General features: G+C 41.7%; 1 protein-coding gene across 1 annotated transcript in view; it reads right to left on the minus strand.

Moving 5' to 3' along the window:
- Positions 1-3,541: 3,541 nt before the first annotated feature.
- Positions 3,542-18,984, minus strand: part of SLC35F4 (solute carrier family 35 member F4) — a gene marked incomplete at both ends in the record, with an annotated part of 229,567 nt that continues 214,124 nt past the window's right edge. Inside the window, 4 exons of the mRNA XM_080808913.1 lie at positions 3,542-3,783; positions 5,936-6,025; positions 9,132-9,324; positions 11,235-11,360. Coding sequence (XP_080665039.1) covers positions 3,542-3,783; positions 5,936-6,025; positions 9,132-9,324; positions 11,235-11,360 — 651 coding nt within the window. The remainder of the gene's footprint in view (positions 3,784-5,935; positions 6,026-9,131; positions 9,325-11,234; positions 11,361-18,984) is intronic.

The raw sequence follows: 18,984 nt of genomic DNA on the forward strand, positions 1-18,984 counted from the left end.
GTTGGTAATTAATCAAAGTGAAGAGTCGTGGCTGCAACATGGGAGCTTTTAATCCCTGGACTGAGCTGCCCGCTCGACCACCCACAGAAGCCATTGCCTTTTGGACACTGGGGAAGAACCAGGTTTGGATAAAGAGGCAAGCTAACAGTAACCTCACCAAGGCATTTCCACCTCCGAGGGCAGTGACTTTGGAAATATCATCCAAGCCCCACTGAACTTGCTTCATCCTTGGCACATAGGAGGCACAGTCATATTTCTTCAGTGACTAAAATACATAATCCCATCTGATTTTCACAACGAAAGGTAGCAAGGAAAGGTATTACTATCTTTATTTATGATGACTTTCCCCGAATTTAAAGGAATATCTCATATTCCCAAAGTGATTCCAATAAGTTTCTGAGTCATTTTAATTGTCATGTGGACAACTTAACCTAGAAAGACTGAAGGTCCCAGGAGCAGGGGCCACCTCCTGTCCATCTTGTATACCTTCCGCCCACAGTGCAGAGTTCATTACTATGATCACAGAAAGTTCTGTTGGACAGAGCTGCTCCAGAGGCAGGCAGAGGCTAGTTGATCACCTAATGTAACACTCTACTTCAGAGCCAGAGGTAGAACTTAATAATTTTTGAATGAATAAATGAATGAATACCATAATGGAACTGTTTTCTTAATATAGACTTAGCTAATTACGGTGATCAGTCATAGGTTGAATTAGAGCTTTCCAGAGTAGCTGACTTCATTTTTCAAAATGAATCATCAAAAAGAGCAAAACAACTCATTTCTTAAAGATGTCAAAATGCAATTTTAAATGTCATGCTAAGTAATGGTAAGATGCTGGAGTGGGCTAGTCTGTGATTACTGCTATTTAACAGTAATTTAAAAATAAGGCAAGAGTGGTGTTTGTACCAATATGGCACCGAAGTAGTCAAAACCAACTCCAGTTAGATAATGAATTAATTCACATTTATTAGTAATATATTTCATTTATTTTGTACAATTTTTCATGAAGTTTAAAGTGAGTCATGGTTATTATTTTAGTGAATATGATGTCACCTAGCTACACCGGAAGACTGGCATTGCCTTTTCAAAAAATGACAGTGAAATGAAAAAAAAAATAAGGTTTTTATTTACCATGATGCTCAGTGGGCGTGATAGCCTGAGTCCCCTTTTCTTGCCTTGTGATCATCTCACCTATATTTCTGGGGACACTTGAAAAAAAAAAGAAGAAGAGTAAAACAGATGCCAGAAAGGCTTGGTTTATGGCACTAATCTCCCCAGAAAGTGCAGACTATCTTAAATTGTTCTGTGCCTTAACCAGCCTCTTCAGAGAGAAGTGTCTTTCAGCAATTCAGCAAATTGGTATTTTGTGGAAACACAACAAAGGCGGTGGCCCATTTAACCCCCGATGTTCCTTACTTTCACCGGTCTCATCTGTACCAAAGTCTGTCCTTAAACAAGACTGATCTAATACAGTCTGAAGGAGGGGGTATATCTCCAGGGTCAAGCAATATTTACTTATTGGATGTCTGCAAGCGCCAGACACATGCTAGGAACACAACGATGAATGGCACACGGTTCCTGCTCTCAAGGAGCTCCTAGTCTCCTGGGACCTCGGGCAAGTAGACTGGTAATTGCCACAGAGGGTGACCAGCGCTATCATGAGGGTAAGCAGAGGCTTGTAAGGAATGGGGGAGAAGAAAAGTCTTTCTGGGAAAATAGGAAAAAAATCACATCATGAAGCTGAGGTAATGGTTAGTCATTAGAGGCAAAGAGAGTACAAAAAAGAGAGTAGGTCTCGACTAAAGAATTACAGGAATTCATAGTATCATGAAAGCCCAGATTCCAGGGGCCCAGAGTGGGTGGAATGATGGCATGAGGCTCTGGAGTTGTGCTGTCCAATATGGTAGCCAGTAGTCACCTGTGGCTCTTTAAATTTAATTTCAAATTAATTGAAAGTAAATAAAATGAGAAATGCAGCCCCTTTGGTTGCACTGGCCATACTTATAGGGCTCAGTAGGCCCTTGGGGCTACTGTGGAGCCCTGGGCAGATGTACAATACTGTCCTTACCACAGAAGTTCCATTGGATGGTGCTTTTCTTGAGTCAGGTGGGGCCAGCCAGTGGTGAACTTTGAACGACGTGCAAAGGTACTTGGACCTTATTCTGTGGAAAATAAGATGCCACTGAACTGTTTTACATAGGAGAGGAGAATTATCCCATTTCTATATTAGAAAAGCCACTCTGCAGGGCATGGAAGGAATGAGAGGCAAGACTAGAAATTAGAGAGACCAACTCAGAGAGCCTTTCATTCATTAGAGAAAGAGATGATGAGTGCCCAGAACAGGTATCATAGTAGAGAAGTGTCTGAATTCAAGAACCATTAAGAGAGACAATCAACATGACTTATAGTTTAGATGTGGAGAGCAAGAAAGGCAGAGTTAGGGTTGATCCCTGCTTGGGCAGCTGGTGAATGATGGCACCCTTAGCCTAGACAGGGAACAGGGAGAGAAAGGAATAGATCTGGAGAAGAGAGACAATAAATTCAAATTTTTTTCTTGAACTGGAAGTCAACAATGAGGTATCCAAGTGAGCTTGCAGGAGACATTTGGATAGTCAGACCTGAAGCTCAGGGGACAAATCTGGGCTGGAGACAAAGATTTTAAAAACCATCTTCACATGGGTGACATTTGAAGCCATGGGAGTAGATGAAGTCCCTGAGGAAGAGAGTGTGGAACAAGATGATAAGAAGACCAGGCACTGAAGGTTGACAGTGATGAGACCAGGCTCGGAAGAGGACCCTAGAGAAGCAGCCAGTGAGGCAGATAGAGAACCAGGAAACAGTATGGGAGTCAAGTAGAGAGGATATTTCAGGAAAAAGGAGTGGTCAACATGTCAGATTCTGTAGAGCTGTGCTCTCTGTAACCCCTCTACCATTTTTAAATGTCTGCCTCCTATTAGAGATATTTATAACCACTCTTACGTTCTATACTACTCTAAGCACGTTGAAAGTAGAGACGGAGTCTTCTCTGTCTTCATACCTTCATTTTTCCTAGTGTAAGTCTTGTATATAGAAGATGCTCTTTTGATAGTTGTTTAATTATTTCCCAGCCTTCAAACTTAAGGGTCTTATTGGACTTAAGTATATATAAATTGTGTATCCTTTACATGTGTTTTCCTCTTATGCAACTTTCTCTGATGGAACGAAAACATTTCAGTTTCCAGTGAGGGTAAGGTCGTGATAAACCCATAACTTAGTAGAGTCTCATGTTTTCAGGAAATTTTGCAAATTTGGGGCAGGCAATTCCCTCTAAAACAGAAGAAATAGAACAAAGATGAATATATTTTAATAAAAAATTTTTATTATGATTATTTACACCAGTTCCTTGATAAGCATATAAATGTAAACTTTTATCCTTGGCATGATTTCACCTATGACTTATCCAAATCCAGAATTAATACTGTCATTTGAGTGTACAGGTAGTGAGAAAATTTTACTATATTCACAGAATATACATACACGTGCATCCAAAATGGGTCCCTCGTTAAGCCAGGGGTATAGACACTGTCCCATTGGCCCTGCTTCTGGTCCGCAGGTGTACACTAGAATCAGTGATGTCCTCCACATGTTCCTCACTCTTCTTTTCCTTCAGGCTGTTGATGAATCTCAGGGTGATTTCGTCCCACTCCTCTGGCAACAGCATCAGCAGAAACCCAATGCAGATGACAATGGTAGCAGCCAGGCGGACGACATTGAAGATCACCTCCTGTTTCAGGAGATCCACAGCTAGGGAAGAAAAATCAGGTCTGTCACAGGCTAGGACTGGTTCTAAGCTTCTCTGAGAACAAATAACCACAGTCAGTGCTACTTCTAGAAATTTCTAAAGTCTCCCTTGTTCTTTCAACAAAGTGAATGAATGAACTTCCTTGACAACTCCACACCTCGCTTTCCTTTGTCCATATCATTCTATTGTTGTCTTTGCTTTCTACTCCTTCTCTCTAAGTCAGACTTATCCTTCAAGGCTTGTGTCATCTCACTTAGTTACCTCTGCAGTTTTATTTCTTGAAACTTCTCCTCTGCATCCCTTCACACTTCTCCAGGTTCATTGGGCTGCTGAGGATTTTCCAAATGGGCCAAGTTTGTTAATGCCTACATTTTGGGACCTGCTGTTCTTTTTAAAGAATTTTTAATGGAGGTGAAGTTCCTATAAATTAAAATGAACTCTTTTCACGTGAATTTAGTGGCATTTTGTACGGCTACAGTGTTGTACAACTGCCACCTCCATCTGATTCCAGAACATCTCCATCACTTCAAATTCAAACCCCTTACCCCTGAAGCAGTTACTCCCCAAGCCCCTCCCCAACCTCCCAATTCCTGTGTGGGAATCTGATGTTTGTTTCCATGGATTAACCTGTTCTAGAGATTCCATATAAATGAAATCACACCAAATGTGACTTTTTTGCGTGTGGCATCTTTCACTTAGCATGACGTTTTTGAAGTTCAACCATGTGGGAGCATGTATCCATACTTCCTGCCTTTTTATGGCTGAATGATATCCCATTGTATCACAACTTGGTTATCGGTTCATCTGTGGATGGACATTTGGGTGTTTCCACTTTTTGGCCCCCATGAATAGTGCTGTAATGAATGTTCACATACAAGTATATTTTAAGGTCCCTGTTTTCTGTTTTTTCAGCATATATACCTAGTAGTGAAATTGTTGGTAATGCCTAGATTGTTCTATTTACATGGAATGCCCATTCCTTCTCATATCCCCACCATCCAGCAAATCCCTTCATTCATTCTCTCTTTTGGCTTCTTACAGGAAGCCCTCCTGGATGCCCCTCCTGTGTGCTCTCAGAGAATTGATTACACACCTCTATCAACACAATTCTGTCTTTACATTGTAACTACTGAATTCCTTTTTCTCCCTCTGTATACTACATGGTCCAGAGTATACATACATATTCTCACCAGCATTAGTACTGTTCCTGACATGTCCTAAGTGCTTAGAAATGATGCGTTGAATGACTGGACCCCTAGGTGAATGAATGAACTTCCTTGACAACTCCACTCCTCACTCATATTTCTTTCCTCTGGATATCTGGTAGTCCTATGAGTCTGTCTCACACCATTTGGCATTTGCTAATAAATCCCACTGTGGGGTGGTAAGTTATTTCGTATATGTTGGTCTTGTTTTCCAAATTTGGTGGAAGTTTCTTATGGGAACAATGATATCCTTTTCTCCTCCCTGTTTCTTCTACAGTTCTCCACATAGTAAAGGCTCAATGAGCACCTGCTGATTAGGAGTACCAGGGCAGAGAAAGTTGGGTACCTGAGACTTGGAAAAATAGAATCTCACAGTTAGAAGGACTCTATGGTCTTCTAAATCCCTCACTTTCATAACTTGTTCCATTGACACCTTTCGCTAGAAAGACCATCCTGGAAAAACAGCCTCTCTTCTTGTCCCCAAAGTGAGCCCAATTGCTTTTTCCTGTATATATTCCAGAGGGCCATCTGCTCGGCCCCCAGGAGAAGCTTCTGCCGCTCCCCACGGATAGTCTGATGGGGAGCCCACACCCTGAACGTTTCCTACACTTTCATTAGTGACGTTTACTTGAGAGTCCTCGGCTGGGATGCCTTTTGTTTCCACAGGACTTCCTCTAAAAATACTGCAAAATTAGGTTGTCAGGGAGATTACATGAAACCCAAATGATACATTTGGTATTTAATTCTAAAAGCACGACTGAGTAAAAACAGTGTTTATAGCTGCAAATTTTAAATCTGCTGCATAGTTATTCTGTTGTCTGCCACCTTCCCGATATTTAAAAACATCTTCCAAGGCAAGGGACATAATTCACAATTGTTCGAAGAAACCACTCAGGGTGTGAAAGGAACAGAAGCAAGAGACGGTGCTCTTGTCAAATGCGACCGGTACCTGCATTTCCGGGGACGCTGAGCACTGTCCCAATGGAGATCAAGATTGGGTATGTCAGCACCACGCCGACATTCACCAGGATGTTGAAGGCTGAAAAACACAGGAGGATACAGAGGATGAAGGGAAACTGATCTGCTGGGCTCTTTCCTTCTTCACATAATAGAACCAGTGTTTTTGCTAAACCTGCCTTCTGCACAGTCCACACCTTTGGTCAATTAATCCTCTAATTTGGGAGCCAGATGCACGAGTTTCTTGATTGAAGTAGTCTATTCTCTTTTCTCCTCTGTCACCTTGGCTGCCTGATCTCTTGCCAGTTGGCTGGCAAAGGGCATTTAGAGCAAATCCAAAGCAGTGAAACAATCAATTCAGGACACTGCTTATTAGCACTATAAAGGCAGGCTGGGGCCAGCCAGAGGTCGGGAGCAGAGGACTGTTTGAAGTTTGGACTTTTTCCCTTTGTTACTTTGTTGTATGATGCCATATTCCTGGATAACGAAAAGGCTCTCCTGTTACTGCCTAAACGAAGCTCTATCCAAGGATGGCCTAGGCTGTTTTATTTCCTTTCTCTCATGGTGAGCATCATACAGGCAAACGAAATTGTGTTCAACGTAATGCTCTGAACCCCAGGGATCTTTTCCACATCTTGATTTGTGCATAGATTACCCATAGATTACCCATAGATTTGTCCATAGATTACCTTTGTGCACAGAACCAAAGGAAGGTATAACTAGATATATTTGAATTAATATTTTGGATCTTTTTAGTAAAATATAAAACAATCATCTACCCCCTATAAAAATGATCAAAAATACATGTTTTCGAAAGAAAAACAATGATAAACTACATAGCATTATTTCATTTCATTTCATTTCATTTCAAGTAGGTTCCACACTGGGAATTTGGGTTTTATGATGGTTCCCAGCTAGGTTGATTTTGGCCAGGAAATTGTCTGGGCACTTTTAATCAGGATGTTTGGGTCTTAAGAGATCAGGACCTGAGCTGAGACCAAGACTCTGATGCTTAACCCACTGAGCCACCCAGGTACCCCTACATAGCATTATTTTAATGGATTTTAATTGTGTTTCTTTTACGGGTTGTTTAGAGAGATGAATATTAACAACTAGGAATGGTCCCCAATTCAGAGAGATCTCTATGTAAATGATTCAACCATGCTGCCTATATCTCTGTAGAACCAAAGATGGTTCTAGAACTATTCCATTCAGGACAGTGTTTATTCTTCTATTGCTATTTATAATCCCTGCCTTAATTAAGCCCACTAACTTAGTTATCTGGAGTCAGTTGTACTTGGTAGTTAGAGACAATGGGTTGAACTTTCATAAAACATGGGCTCCTTCATAAATATCATACAATAGTGGTGGCAATCAAGGCAGAGGATCTTCCTAAGTTAATAATTGTTTCTCCTTCATGGCAGAGCTACAATGGGAATGACCATTCCAGCCCCTCAACTCTCTCCGTAGACTCAGGGAGTCAAATACGGCGCACTCTAGCAAGTCAGGAAGGTATTCAATCCTACACAGATTCTGATAAACTCCTGTACTGCTCTTTTACTGGCTGAACTGGATTATTTCAGCAGATTGAAAGTACTGGTATTTGGGTGAGAACTGAGCCCTTCCCACTCAGCAAAAAACAGGTGGCTTCACCAAAATGTGTTGTCTGTTTTTAATTAGTTCTCTAGGTAGAACACTTAATCATTTTTCTGACAACCTAAGGACAAGGATATATAATTCAATATGCTGTCTGTAGCATGGGGCCTTGCCCAAGTTTCAGTGGGATTCAGACATGTCAGATGAATGGACCAGGCCAAGGGATATAAGTTGGTGAAGGGCTACTTTGCAGGAAGCTGGAGATCATGCCTACATGATTTGGGCCAGGAAATTATCGAGGCACTTTTAATTAGGATGTTTGGGTCTTATGGAAACACTGCTATTGATTTCCACTCAATTTAGCGGAGGTTATGAAAGGTCATAACTACATATCTTTGGGCTTCAAAAGTAGAATTCAAAGACCAACAATCAACATTTGATCCTTCTCTGGTCTCAGACCCCTGCCCCACCCCCTGCTTAGGGGCCTGGGCCAAAGTAGAGAAAAGATAATCCAAGGCTTCTGTGGGAATGAAAACCAGGCCAATGTTTTTCTCCCAGGAACTGCAAAGCTGCTTCGGATTATGTCACCTTGATAAAGAAGGTCAGCTGAGGGTTGGCAGACATCCTGCAGGTCAAGTGTGGTGGGAAAATGGGGATCAGGCAGAGGGGGCTGTCCTTGGGAAGAATGAAGACAGAGGAGCAAAATGAAAGTCATTTGGTTCTGAGTAAAGGGACATTGAGTCATGTAGCCGGTGCTGTTTTTCACCTGCTTGGGGAGACAAGAGTGGGCTCATTATTTTTCAGGCTCCTTTTTCAGTGGGTGACAGAAGCAGCACAGCTGGAAAGTCACAGTCCCCTGGTTGCTCAGGTGAAACAAACCACCTTGAGTCTGGGGAATTTGGAGAGAGAACATTAAAAAGACTCCAGGTGACTTTTTCTTGGTCAACGACTAGGCACAACCTACTTAGCAGGGTGACCAAGTCCAGTTCTGCCTTCTCTTACTTGCTGAGGGCTTCCTATCTCAAATTCATTCTCCATACACAGCCAGAGCTGGCTGACTAAAATACAGATGGGAGCCTGTCACCTCTGCTTAAAGATTTTTAAGTGGATTTACTCCCTTTAATGGGTTTCCAGCTCCTTCATGACCTGTTTCTTTCCAGAATGTCATTTCCTTCTTTCCTCTCTATTCTTCCTGCACTTGGTGCTCCAGCCATTTTGATCCACTTTGAGTACCTTGAATGTACCATCTCCTCTCTCCCTCTGCCTGGTGCACCGTGCTATGCTGGAACACAGTGACATCATACAGTACAACATGAAGAATGAACAAGGCTGTTTGAAGCCCAGTGGTGATCAGAGTGATCTGGGCCTCTAGCCCACACCTTACTTCATGGGAGATATACCAGTTGAACATCTCTGATCTATTCAAGCAATAGCCTGCAAAGAACCTTCTGACCATTAGCCAACCTTATGTAAGTTTGGGAAACAGAGGACAAAGGTTCCCAAGGGAATAACCCTACTATGTTCATTTATCTAACCCAAGAAAAGGTCAAAAGTGATGTAGGGAATGGAAGGCAAAATCCAGGGCCACTTACCCAGCCACAGCCCGGCCATCCCACAGAGATAGCCCCATGGCAGAGCTGCAAATGATGACCAGTGCTCTACCTTGGTGAAATACAGGATGACTGGGGTGAAAGAGATGAAGATCAAATTGAAGAAACCCAACGTGGAGACAAAGTGTGCTGCTTCACCGAAGTTGGCACTTCCGAGAAACATCTTGAACAAGACCTTGGATTGGGAAAGAAACTCCTTAGCCTCACAGTTAGAGACTTGGCTAGAGCAGAAAGGCAAGTTCTACACAATGAACTGACCGACCCAGAGTTTATCCTCTATTTCTTCTTACCCCACCATCTCCATGACACTAAATGGGCCATTGAGATAAGTAAAATGCCCTGTTGTCTTCACATGAAACAGCAAATGCCATAAAATGAATTCCTTATGATGTTGGAAACAACTGCAGGCACTGTGTTAAACACCACCATCAGGGATGGGTATAGGGTGAATGATAACTAAGCATACAGACAAACCCAGGACAATCTAGGGTTGAGATGCCATCAATTCTTCCCCTCAAGGGTGGGATTCATTTACCCATAATCTGACAGATACCAAAAACCAAACTAGACAGAGAGATGATCATTATGTTGTTGAGAGATGTAATAATGTTGCCTTGGATTTATAAGCACTTTTCTCTCTGAGCTTAACATATTTTCACAAATACTGTGTTTATTCTCCAGATTAAAAAAATTTTTTTTTCTGGGTGTAAATCTGTGTACAGAAGAAGGTAGCAAGGAGGTGTGAATGGCCAAAAAGTCATGACCATAAAGTCACGTTGGGCTGAGGAGGAGCCAGGGGTTTAGCTGATACTTCTTGGCTTTATAACCCTTCTGCTTCCTATATTAATCCTCAAACAACATAGAATGAAGCAGATCTTTCCGACGGCGCACACTTGATTTTATGCATGTCTGCAAATGTTACTGCTCCCAGGATGAATACATCTATGACATGGTCAGGAGAATTCTCTCGAAAAGACAGCCATCCCAGTCACATAGCAATTCCAGGTGTTGCTTTTAATTTCAACTGAACTTATTTTTTTTCTCTTGAGAGACTTCATCAAGAGAACTTGACCACGTGCTGTTCTTTGGTCTCATTAGACACCTCAGAGGATTTTCAGTTGGGGGCCAGTTAGACACTAATGGCAACTGAGTGAAAACTTGTCAAGCTTGTCACAGAATCAGTGGGCCAGGAAATGTCAATATGGAAATAGACTCAGTGCCCTCAGAGCCGCAGTGTTGGTGAATAATCAGAACAGGCATCCAGGAGGGATGCAAAGGGCGTTTCCTGCTTTTCACAGAGAATTTTCTCACTGAAACACCAAGAGAGGTGCTTTCAGTGCCTTAGCTACCTCCCAAAAGCTGGCTCTGAAAAGTGGAGCTTTGGGGATAACCTTTTAGATCTGCTCTTTTAGGCCTTGCTTCTGAAGTCAGGGGCAAAGACTGAATAGATTTTCCGAGGATGACAGGCAGCTCCAGCAGAGAACGAGTGGTAAGTACATAGTGCAGACTCAGAGTACCCATCAGAGAGGAAAGGAGGCCCTTCGTTTCACTAATAACAGGAGTTCCTGTGGCTTCGGGTTAATACGTAGCAGTCAACTCACGAGTGACAGCTGGCTTGTTATTTTTAACACCTCATTGGGTTAAGGTAATGACTGTAGGCAGTTAGCATAAAGAACCTTAAAGAGAGGAAGGGGGCCTTCTCAGCCCCTGCTGCAACTGGTGTGATGACTGTGGACGGCAGAGGTGTGGAGCATGGGCTTTGGAGGTGGACAGTCAGAATTTAGATCTTTCTATCACTTCCTGGCTGTAGGCCCCTGGGCAAGTTACTAATCTTTTAAGCCTCAGTTTCTTCATCTGGAAAGTGGGGGTAAGTGCCTGTGCCTCAGAAAGTTGAGTCAACACAGGTGAAAACTTCTGGCAAGTGCCCAGCATGTAGCAAGTACCCAGTAAATGGTACTTAGTCTTATTTAAACCATCTTTTTTTTTTTTTTCCTCAAGCCAACACTTTCGTTGTCCTGGCTTCCTTTATTACTTGAGTTTAAGCTACGAATGACAGCCAATGACATTAAAAAAGGCACAACATACCTTATATAATGCAGATGTAGAGGCTGAGCCCACTGCGAATGCCACTCCTATGATCGAATCCGTGTGGAAATTATCTGCATATGCCATCATGACGATGCCAGTAATGGCCATGATTGCAGCGACTATCTGTCAAATGGAACGCAAAGAGATTAAAAAAAACCTGATGCCTCCATATCTCAGGGCAAGCAATTGAAGACTTCATGAGAGTTGCTAAATGCTTCCTCAAACCCAATTACCTCTCGTACATCTCTGTTTCAATGCAGGAAGGGTCAGTATTAACAAGAAATCAGTCTGCTCATGAGACATCCAGACAGAGAATATAAAAGCTGCTCACATTCTAATTAAGGGCTAGTACTTGCAGTTGAATCTTTTAGCTCAACTTCTTAGAGATTAATATACATGTTGGTGAAATAAATTTAATAGGATTTCCTACTCCTCCAGAGCTTTTTTATCTAGAGTATATTCTTTTTCTTCAAACAATTCAGCGTACATTTTAATCAGCTCCTCAGATCAATGCATGATTTTGAAGACTGACACATAAACAGGACTTGATTAGGGAGACATAACATTGGTGCAGCTAAGAGACAAAATTTAGGCCAGGGGGAAAAAAGGAAAGCGTGCCATCTCTCCCAGTGATTTATAAGGAGGGAGTTAAAGTTTGCACTGGCCGTTGGTGTGTCAAATGGAAGCTAGCTCTTCCTTTGGTTTGCATGCAAATTAACCACAAAAAGATACACTCATCCCATTACTCTAGAGCGTTAACTGTATAAAGTGAAATATTCATCGTTTGATTAAAATAATAGTGGCGTAATATAAATTGATATGATCCTGGATCTATTCAAAACAGGGGCCCACTCCCTTATTGAAATGCTGATTTGCACCTGTTTCTGAAATTATCTCGACCTGATTCCACGGGAAAACATTTCAAAGCTATAGTAAACAGTACAATGACGGCCCCCCTGGATGGGGAACAATATGTCATTTCCTTGTGAAATAGTCTCACTGACTTTTAAACCAAGATGTATGTAGCTTTGCAAGAAATGTATAGGCACCTTGCGGTGAATTTTGTTAAGGTTCAGTTCTGAGTATTCCCGAGTAAATCAATTCCTCCAAGATAGCTCTTCTGCATATGTGACTTTTTTGGGGCACCTCCGAATATTATTAGTACATTATTTATTACAACAGAATGGAGCTCTTCAACATGTGACTGTAGACTCCCTCCAGGCCAGTGAAGAGTATGATAGCGATGACACATAGAATTTAGACGCTACTAAAGCAATTCTTTTGTTAATGACCACCAAAAGCAAGTGCACTGTTGGTTTCAGACCTAGCTCCATACTAAACATCCTTTATGAAAAACAGCAGGAGTACTTGAGAACAGACGCTGACATGTCAGCAGTGAAAAACCGTCTTCATAAAGCGTTTTTCCGGGAGGCTGCTTGATGGGAGGTGTTTCTCTTGCTGAGTGAATATCATATTCTCTAAAGCTCCCAGGCATGTGTTCTAGTTAAGCTTTGCCTCTCACTAGAGGGAATAGAATCTAATACACACACCACGAGGTGTCAAGGAAATTTTCCAAACAAGAAGCAATAGACTCATAAATAAACATGGGGAGGGGGTTATCTAGACCTGGAAATTCTGTGAGGGCTATCATTTTCTTCAATTTGGGGACTTATGGTTCAGCCCAGGACCTGCAGCAATCCTTTGAGCAGTCTGATTTCAGAGAAATGAAAAGGCATATTAGACACTGGCATTTTCTGATTTGCTTTTGTGTTTAAATAATGTTCATGGGTCAAAGTGTTCAGGTCCGCAAGCAGATTTCCCTCCTAAGACTGAGCTTTTAGGACAGTAAGTTTGAATCAATATTTGTTTTCTTTCAACCAAGCGTCAGTTGCGTTTTCTTGTTCAGATCAAGAAAGGGTTATTAGAATACAGTATTAATCATAATGAACTTTAACATGATGTACTGTTTCATATTTAAAATTATTAAAATTATTCTATAATACATAATATCTGGGTTTAGGCAGTTATGCGTAATATAGATTTCTAGGTTTAGGGAACTAGGAAAACAAACAGTCTATCCAAAAAAAAAAAAAAAAGGCAAAAACAAGAACACTGTCTGGAAAGCGAGGACCATTTAATCCTATTACCCCCCCAGGATATGGCTTCAGTTAGAAGCACTTCCTTTTCTGAGTCAACCTTTAGTAAAAATATATACGCGTACTATGTCTATTATAAATTCCCAAGATAGGAATTGGGTATGGACAAAGATTATAAATTTTATAGCAATTCAAAATTACAACTGCGATGAGCCTTTTAAAGAGCTCCATTACATTTTATATTCAAGTGCTTGTGGAAATATTAGCTGGACCACTTAAGTTGACATATCAATTACAGCAGTGTCTCCTCCAATTGCCTTCATGGAGAGGAGCGTTTTTCACGTTGAGGGGCCAGACAGTGCAGTTAGTTAAGTTCTCAAAGCATGAAAGTCTGAATATTTGAGATGTTAGAAAAATTCTTCTCTATGGTATAAACAGTAATTTAGAGGTGTTATAGGTTTCCTGGGAGGAAAAGATAAGTTAAATTATTTTCCACATTTTTAATTTAAACTTCACAACTATCGAACAGAACAAATTTCCTGTGGCTCTGTTTAAAGAAATGTTCGATGTGTTTCTTTTCTACACAGCTGGATCTCAGGGAAGAGAGCTTAGCAAATCTAGGAAATGCAGGGAAATGGCTGTAGGTGGGTGGTGAGGGGGAGGCTTAGTGGAGTGGTCATTCAGATGATCCCAGAGTGGCTCTCCTTGGCACCACTGGCTAACTGCAGAGTAGATACTTTTTGAATTTTCAGAAAACAAGTAGTGTAAGCACATATCTGAGTCACAGGTATTTTCAGAATTGATCAGTTACCAAGGAAGGATTCATAGTCTGTTCTTTTGAACAAAAAACACAAAATGATTCTTCTTGGGCTTGGGACATGGGACATGTGCCTGCAGGAAGCCTGTGCCTGAAATCCTGGGTCAGAAGTGCTTCTATGTGCACACCTACATAGGGACAGCCCCCCCCCCCAAATGACTTTGAGCACGTGAGTGTCCAGATGAGGGATGCTTCTGCTGAGAAGACACCATCTCATGTGCCCTCTGTGGCTCTCCTCCCAGCCTACACCAGTTCCAGCCCTATAACCAACCAGAGTGTCTAAATAAGACAGAAGACTCACCGCTACCATTCCCTCAATCTGGTTCGGGTGAGCATGTTCATAACCATAATGACCACAACAATGCCAATGTCTCATTTTCAACTTTGGAAACCTCTCAGGTCTCTCATGTCATGGTGTGCCCAACCTGGGGCGAGTACCCCAAGGAAGAGGATTTCATTAGCTCATTTGCCCAGCGTACCTCTTAAGGGACATTTCCTCCTGAGCCAGCTACCTTCCTCTGCAGGCTCAGCCCCCTCTGAGAGCCTCCTGTCAACATTCAGAGCTAATCAGAGGGGCACCATAAGGCTGGCTGAGTGTGTTCCTAAAGCCCAAACAGGGCTTTGGAGGTAAACATGCAGTAATCTCACTGTGCTATTAACCACATGTGACCCTGCATGAAAGCTAGGCTTCTGGCCCCTCTCAAAAGATTCATCTGTACACATAAAAGCTAGAGGAACCTCTGGCTTTTGGCTGTTTTCTTTTCTTGTCTCTTCGTGTTATTTATTTATTTATTTTTGTCTCAGGCCTTCAAAACCACAAGGGTCTGGCCCTTCTCTTGATCTCTGTGAGGGTTCACCAGCATCATTACATTCATTGTTTCCCCCATTGACAAAATGGTGCCCAGAATTATTATTTGTGTAACGATACCAGCTCTTCTAGGGTTCAGCGTATTGAGGTGAACCTTTAATCGCTTCTCTTTCTAATTGCAACTGAAATAACTTTCCTTAATTTGCCTTAGTTAACAGTGTTTCTAAATCTGGGTGAGCATGGAGGAGCTCCCCTGACTCACAACGGATCCCTGAATAGCAAGCCTACAGCAGCCTCTGTCGTGGAGACCCTCAAAGGTACGCTGCCGGCAGGGCTGTACTCAAGTCCAAGACTAAATGCCCAGCTGTAGGTGGGATACACATTAATAGCTTGGCTGGTGAGAACTGCACTCATGATCATTCTTGTTCTCTTTGAGTTATTTAAAAAGAGTCCATTTTCAAGGAAAACCAAGGCTATGCAGAATCCTTAAGCTTGTCCACATGCTACATTTAAGGTTCCATGAAGGTGAACCATCTGTTTTCCTCAGATCCAGTGAAATTGGACAAGAGTTGAAGTGTGAGAAATGAAAGAAGTGGGCAGAGGGCAGAGTATAGCCATACGGATTGTGTGTGTGTGTGTGTGTGTGTGTGTGTGTGTGTGTGTGCAGAGGGTGCCTGGGGACAGGTCAAACCAAGTTGTACAGACCCCCAAACCAAGATTCCCACCCGCCACCTCTCAACACGCATCTATTTTTATATGAATAAAATCCATCTGAAAATGATCTCCAAGGGAGACCAGGACAGAAAAGAGGGAAAGAACGGCCAGATGGAAAGACTAAAGGGTGTGCCTGGAGGATAGAGCAGATCTATTGATGGTGTCTCGTTAAGGGGTTATGGATTCCTTGCGGGGGGTATAAAATTGGAGAGCATTCCACTTCAGCTTTCTCCCCCTGTATTCACGAATTTTTCTCCTGCCAAGAGGGGGATGATGAGGATGAATGCCAGTACCCATCCTCTGCTGCCTCCTCCAGGAAGCATGAAGGTTCTGGATAGAGGATTCTGCACTGCCCACGATTGCACAGTTACGACATAAATGTCAACCAAAGGCAGGGCGGAAACAAAAGTTTATCTCGACTCTTCTCTAAATGCATAGTATTGGCACAAGTCAGTAACAGCCTAGCTCCGGTGTCCTGATTTAGGGCACTCTGGAGCCCAATTTGAATTCAGAGAAGTGCAGGTTAAGCAGTGAAAGGTTCCATTTAACTGACGTACCCTAGTCGGTCCGTGGTGGATCTTGGAAAGTGTCCAAAAGAGCCACAGTTTGGAAAGTTAGCTGCATAGGGACCCAATTACAGCTAGAAAAATATGTACGTGTCAAGCCAAAGAGACACAAATTCCTTTCTTAAATCTGCTAAGGAAGTTTGGGGTCTGCTGAACCATTTACCACCCACCAATTTTCTTCCTCCACTCAAGCAAATTTAAAAATGAAAGAAATTTTCAATTAACAATATAAAAAATAAGAGAGGGACAAGATCTAAAAGATGAGTTACTTTTCAGATTGGACTGCAATCAATACCAGCGACAGAGGAGAAAACCCCCAGCCAGTGGTTCATTTTCTTTGAGGAGAACTTTTTTTTTTTTTTTTTTAATTAAGGTGCTTTTCGGGAATTGAAGAGCTCTAGCTAAACAAGACAGGATCTTGAAGATGGGAAAACACCCTACTTCAAAGCTGCAAGAGCTGGATTCTCACCAACATTTGTGCAATTAAAAAAAAAAAGGTCTTTTTAAAAAGTTTACTAATTTCCATGGGATGATCATATTATCAGCTGTAATCGACTACTCATGAAAGAGGTTTTAACACACCAATGTTTACCAGTGAAGTGGCTGAAGTGATTTTATGATAGCAAACTCAATGTACAACAAATTACCTTTCCATCGATAATGCAATCAATATTCTAAGGACACAAAGTATTAATAAGTTATTCATAAAACAGAATTTGTTTTTCTGTGAGCATTTTCCGTGTGCCAACTGGGGCTCCAGAGAAACACATGTTTACCGATTTTATAACTTAAAGCATCCTTCCTTCTGTCTAGGGTGTCATTTGGATGTGAAAAATAGAAGTAGGGAATGTGATCATCTTAAACGTGAGCATCCTTCGGGTCAAATGAAAATTACAATCCAAAAGCAATCTATCTCTAAACTTCTGAAGCCTGAGAGTGAATAAAATATACAAATTGTAATCTGATGACCGAAAGCAGCACTTGAACTATTAAAAAAAAAAAAAGACTAGTCCAAGTGGGGTGGCCTGCACGGACAGTGATTTGATCCTGTCTGGATGTAGGCAATAAAAATGGCATTTACGTTGTCCGTGTTCCGTGAGCTCTCCTTTAATTTCTCAGATGACCCAATTACGCATGTTCTCAATATGTCTCAGGAAAAACAGAATTGCTGAGACTGTCAAAGGCAAAATGCTGAAGATGTTGTGGTTCTTTTCCTATCCCATGGCCTGATTACACGCGTCATCAAAATTATACCTTGACATTCTTCTGGAACATGGCATTAAACACTTCCTCATGTTTCCCAGTGAGGAGCAAAGCATTTTGTGGTTTGTAAAAAGAAAACTGTCTGACTTCCACCATGCTTGACATTCATGTTACCATTTTGCTATCTATGATGTCTTACTTATGTACTTATTAACAGGTATATACAACTCATTGGCTATGTAACAATTTTTTTTTTTTCCTATAGGGTCTTACTACTTACAGATGCTGTAGTAGTTTTCTAAGGCTGTTGTCATGAACTACCACAAACTCGGTGACTGAAAACAACAGAAATTTATTCTCTCACAGTTCTGGAGGCCAGAAGTTCAAATCCAGCAGAACCATGTTCCCCACAGCAGCTCTGGGAGAGAATACATTCCTTGACACCTCCAGGATCTGGGGGCCGTCCCAGGTTTCTTGGGTTTGTGACCATGTCACTTCACTCCGATCTCTGTCTCTGTGCTCACATTGCCTTCTTCTCTTCTGTGCATCTCTCCTGTGTGTGTCTCTTATAAGAATATCTGCTATTGGAATTAGAGCCAACTAAATAATCCAGGATGATCTCTTTGCATCTCCTTATGTTAATTATGTCTGCAAAGACCATTTTTCTCATATAAGGTCACATTCACAGGGTCTGGGAATGAGGATGTGGACACCTTATTGGAGACCACCCTTCCACCCTCTAGAGATGCCAATTTTCGAATAGTGATGGTCTGTAGTCTCTAGGCAGATTTCCGTAATGTGTGATTTAAATAGAAGTTACACAGCTGAGTTTTTGTTGTTGGTGTTGTTTTTTAAATCTCAAGTAAACACTGAACCTCTTTTGATAGGACATTTTGCAAGAGTAAGTTCCCTGTTTAAATGCATTCATTCACTCTAATACAACTGATTTTCTCATTGGTAAATCTAATAGAGAAGGTATTGATTCCCTTTTGGTACTCAGAATTCATTGAAAGGGCAGAAAAGCCCCTAAATCTCTTCTTTTTCCCTCTCTTCTGACAAGGCCCTCCAAATTCTCATAAGTAATCCATGGTGCTGGCAGATAGAAAAAAGAAAGATCTCATAAGCATGAATTTATGTAGTATATCCTCAAATATCACTGAGTCTTATTTTGTCCCCTGCATTATTCTAGGTGCTACAGACAGGGGCAGAGCTGGCTTCATGACCTTCATGACCTTCATGACCTTTGCAGACGCATAGGGTCCCATGATTAGAAGGGCCTTGCCCTTGGTTTCATGCTCTGCTGTTGCTGCCTTGACGTTATCGATAGGTTTTTTTTGAGTGGTCCCTGTGTTATTTAAGAAACAAAACAGATCAACATAGGGGAAGGGAAGGAAAAATAAAATAAGATAAAACAGAGAGGGAGGCAAACCATAAGAGACTCTTAACTCTAGAGGACAAAGAAGAGTTGCTAGATGGTGTGTGTGTGTGTGTGTGTGTGTGTGTGTGTGAAGGGGGATGGGTTAAATGTGATGGGCATTAAGGA

Source organism: Martes martes (genome assembly GCF_963455335.1).
Source record: "Martes martes genome assembly, chromosome: 7".
Classification (NCBI taxonomy): Eukaryota; Metazoa; Chordata; class Mammalia; order Carnivora; family Mustelidae; genus Martes; species Martes martes.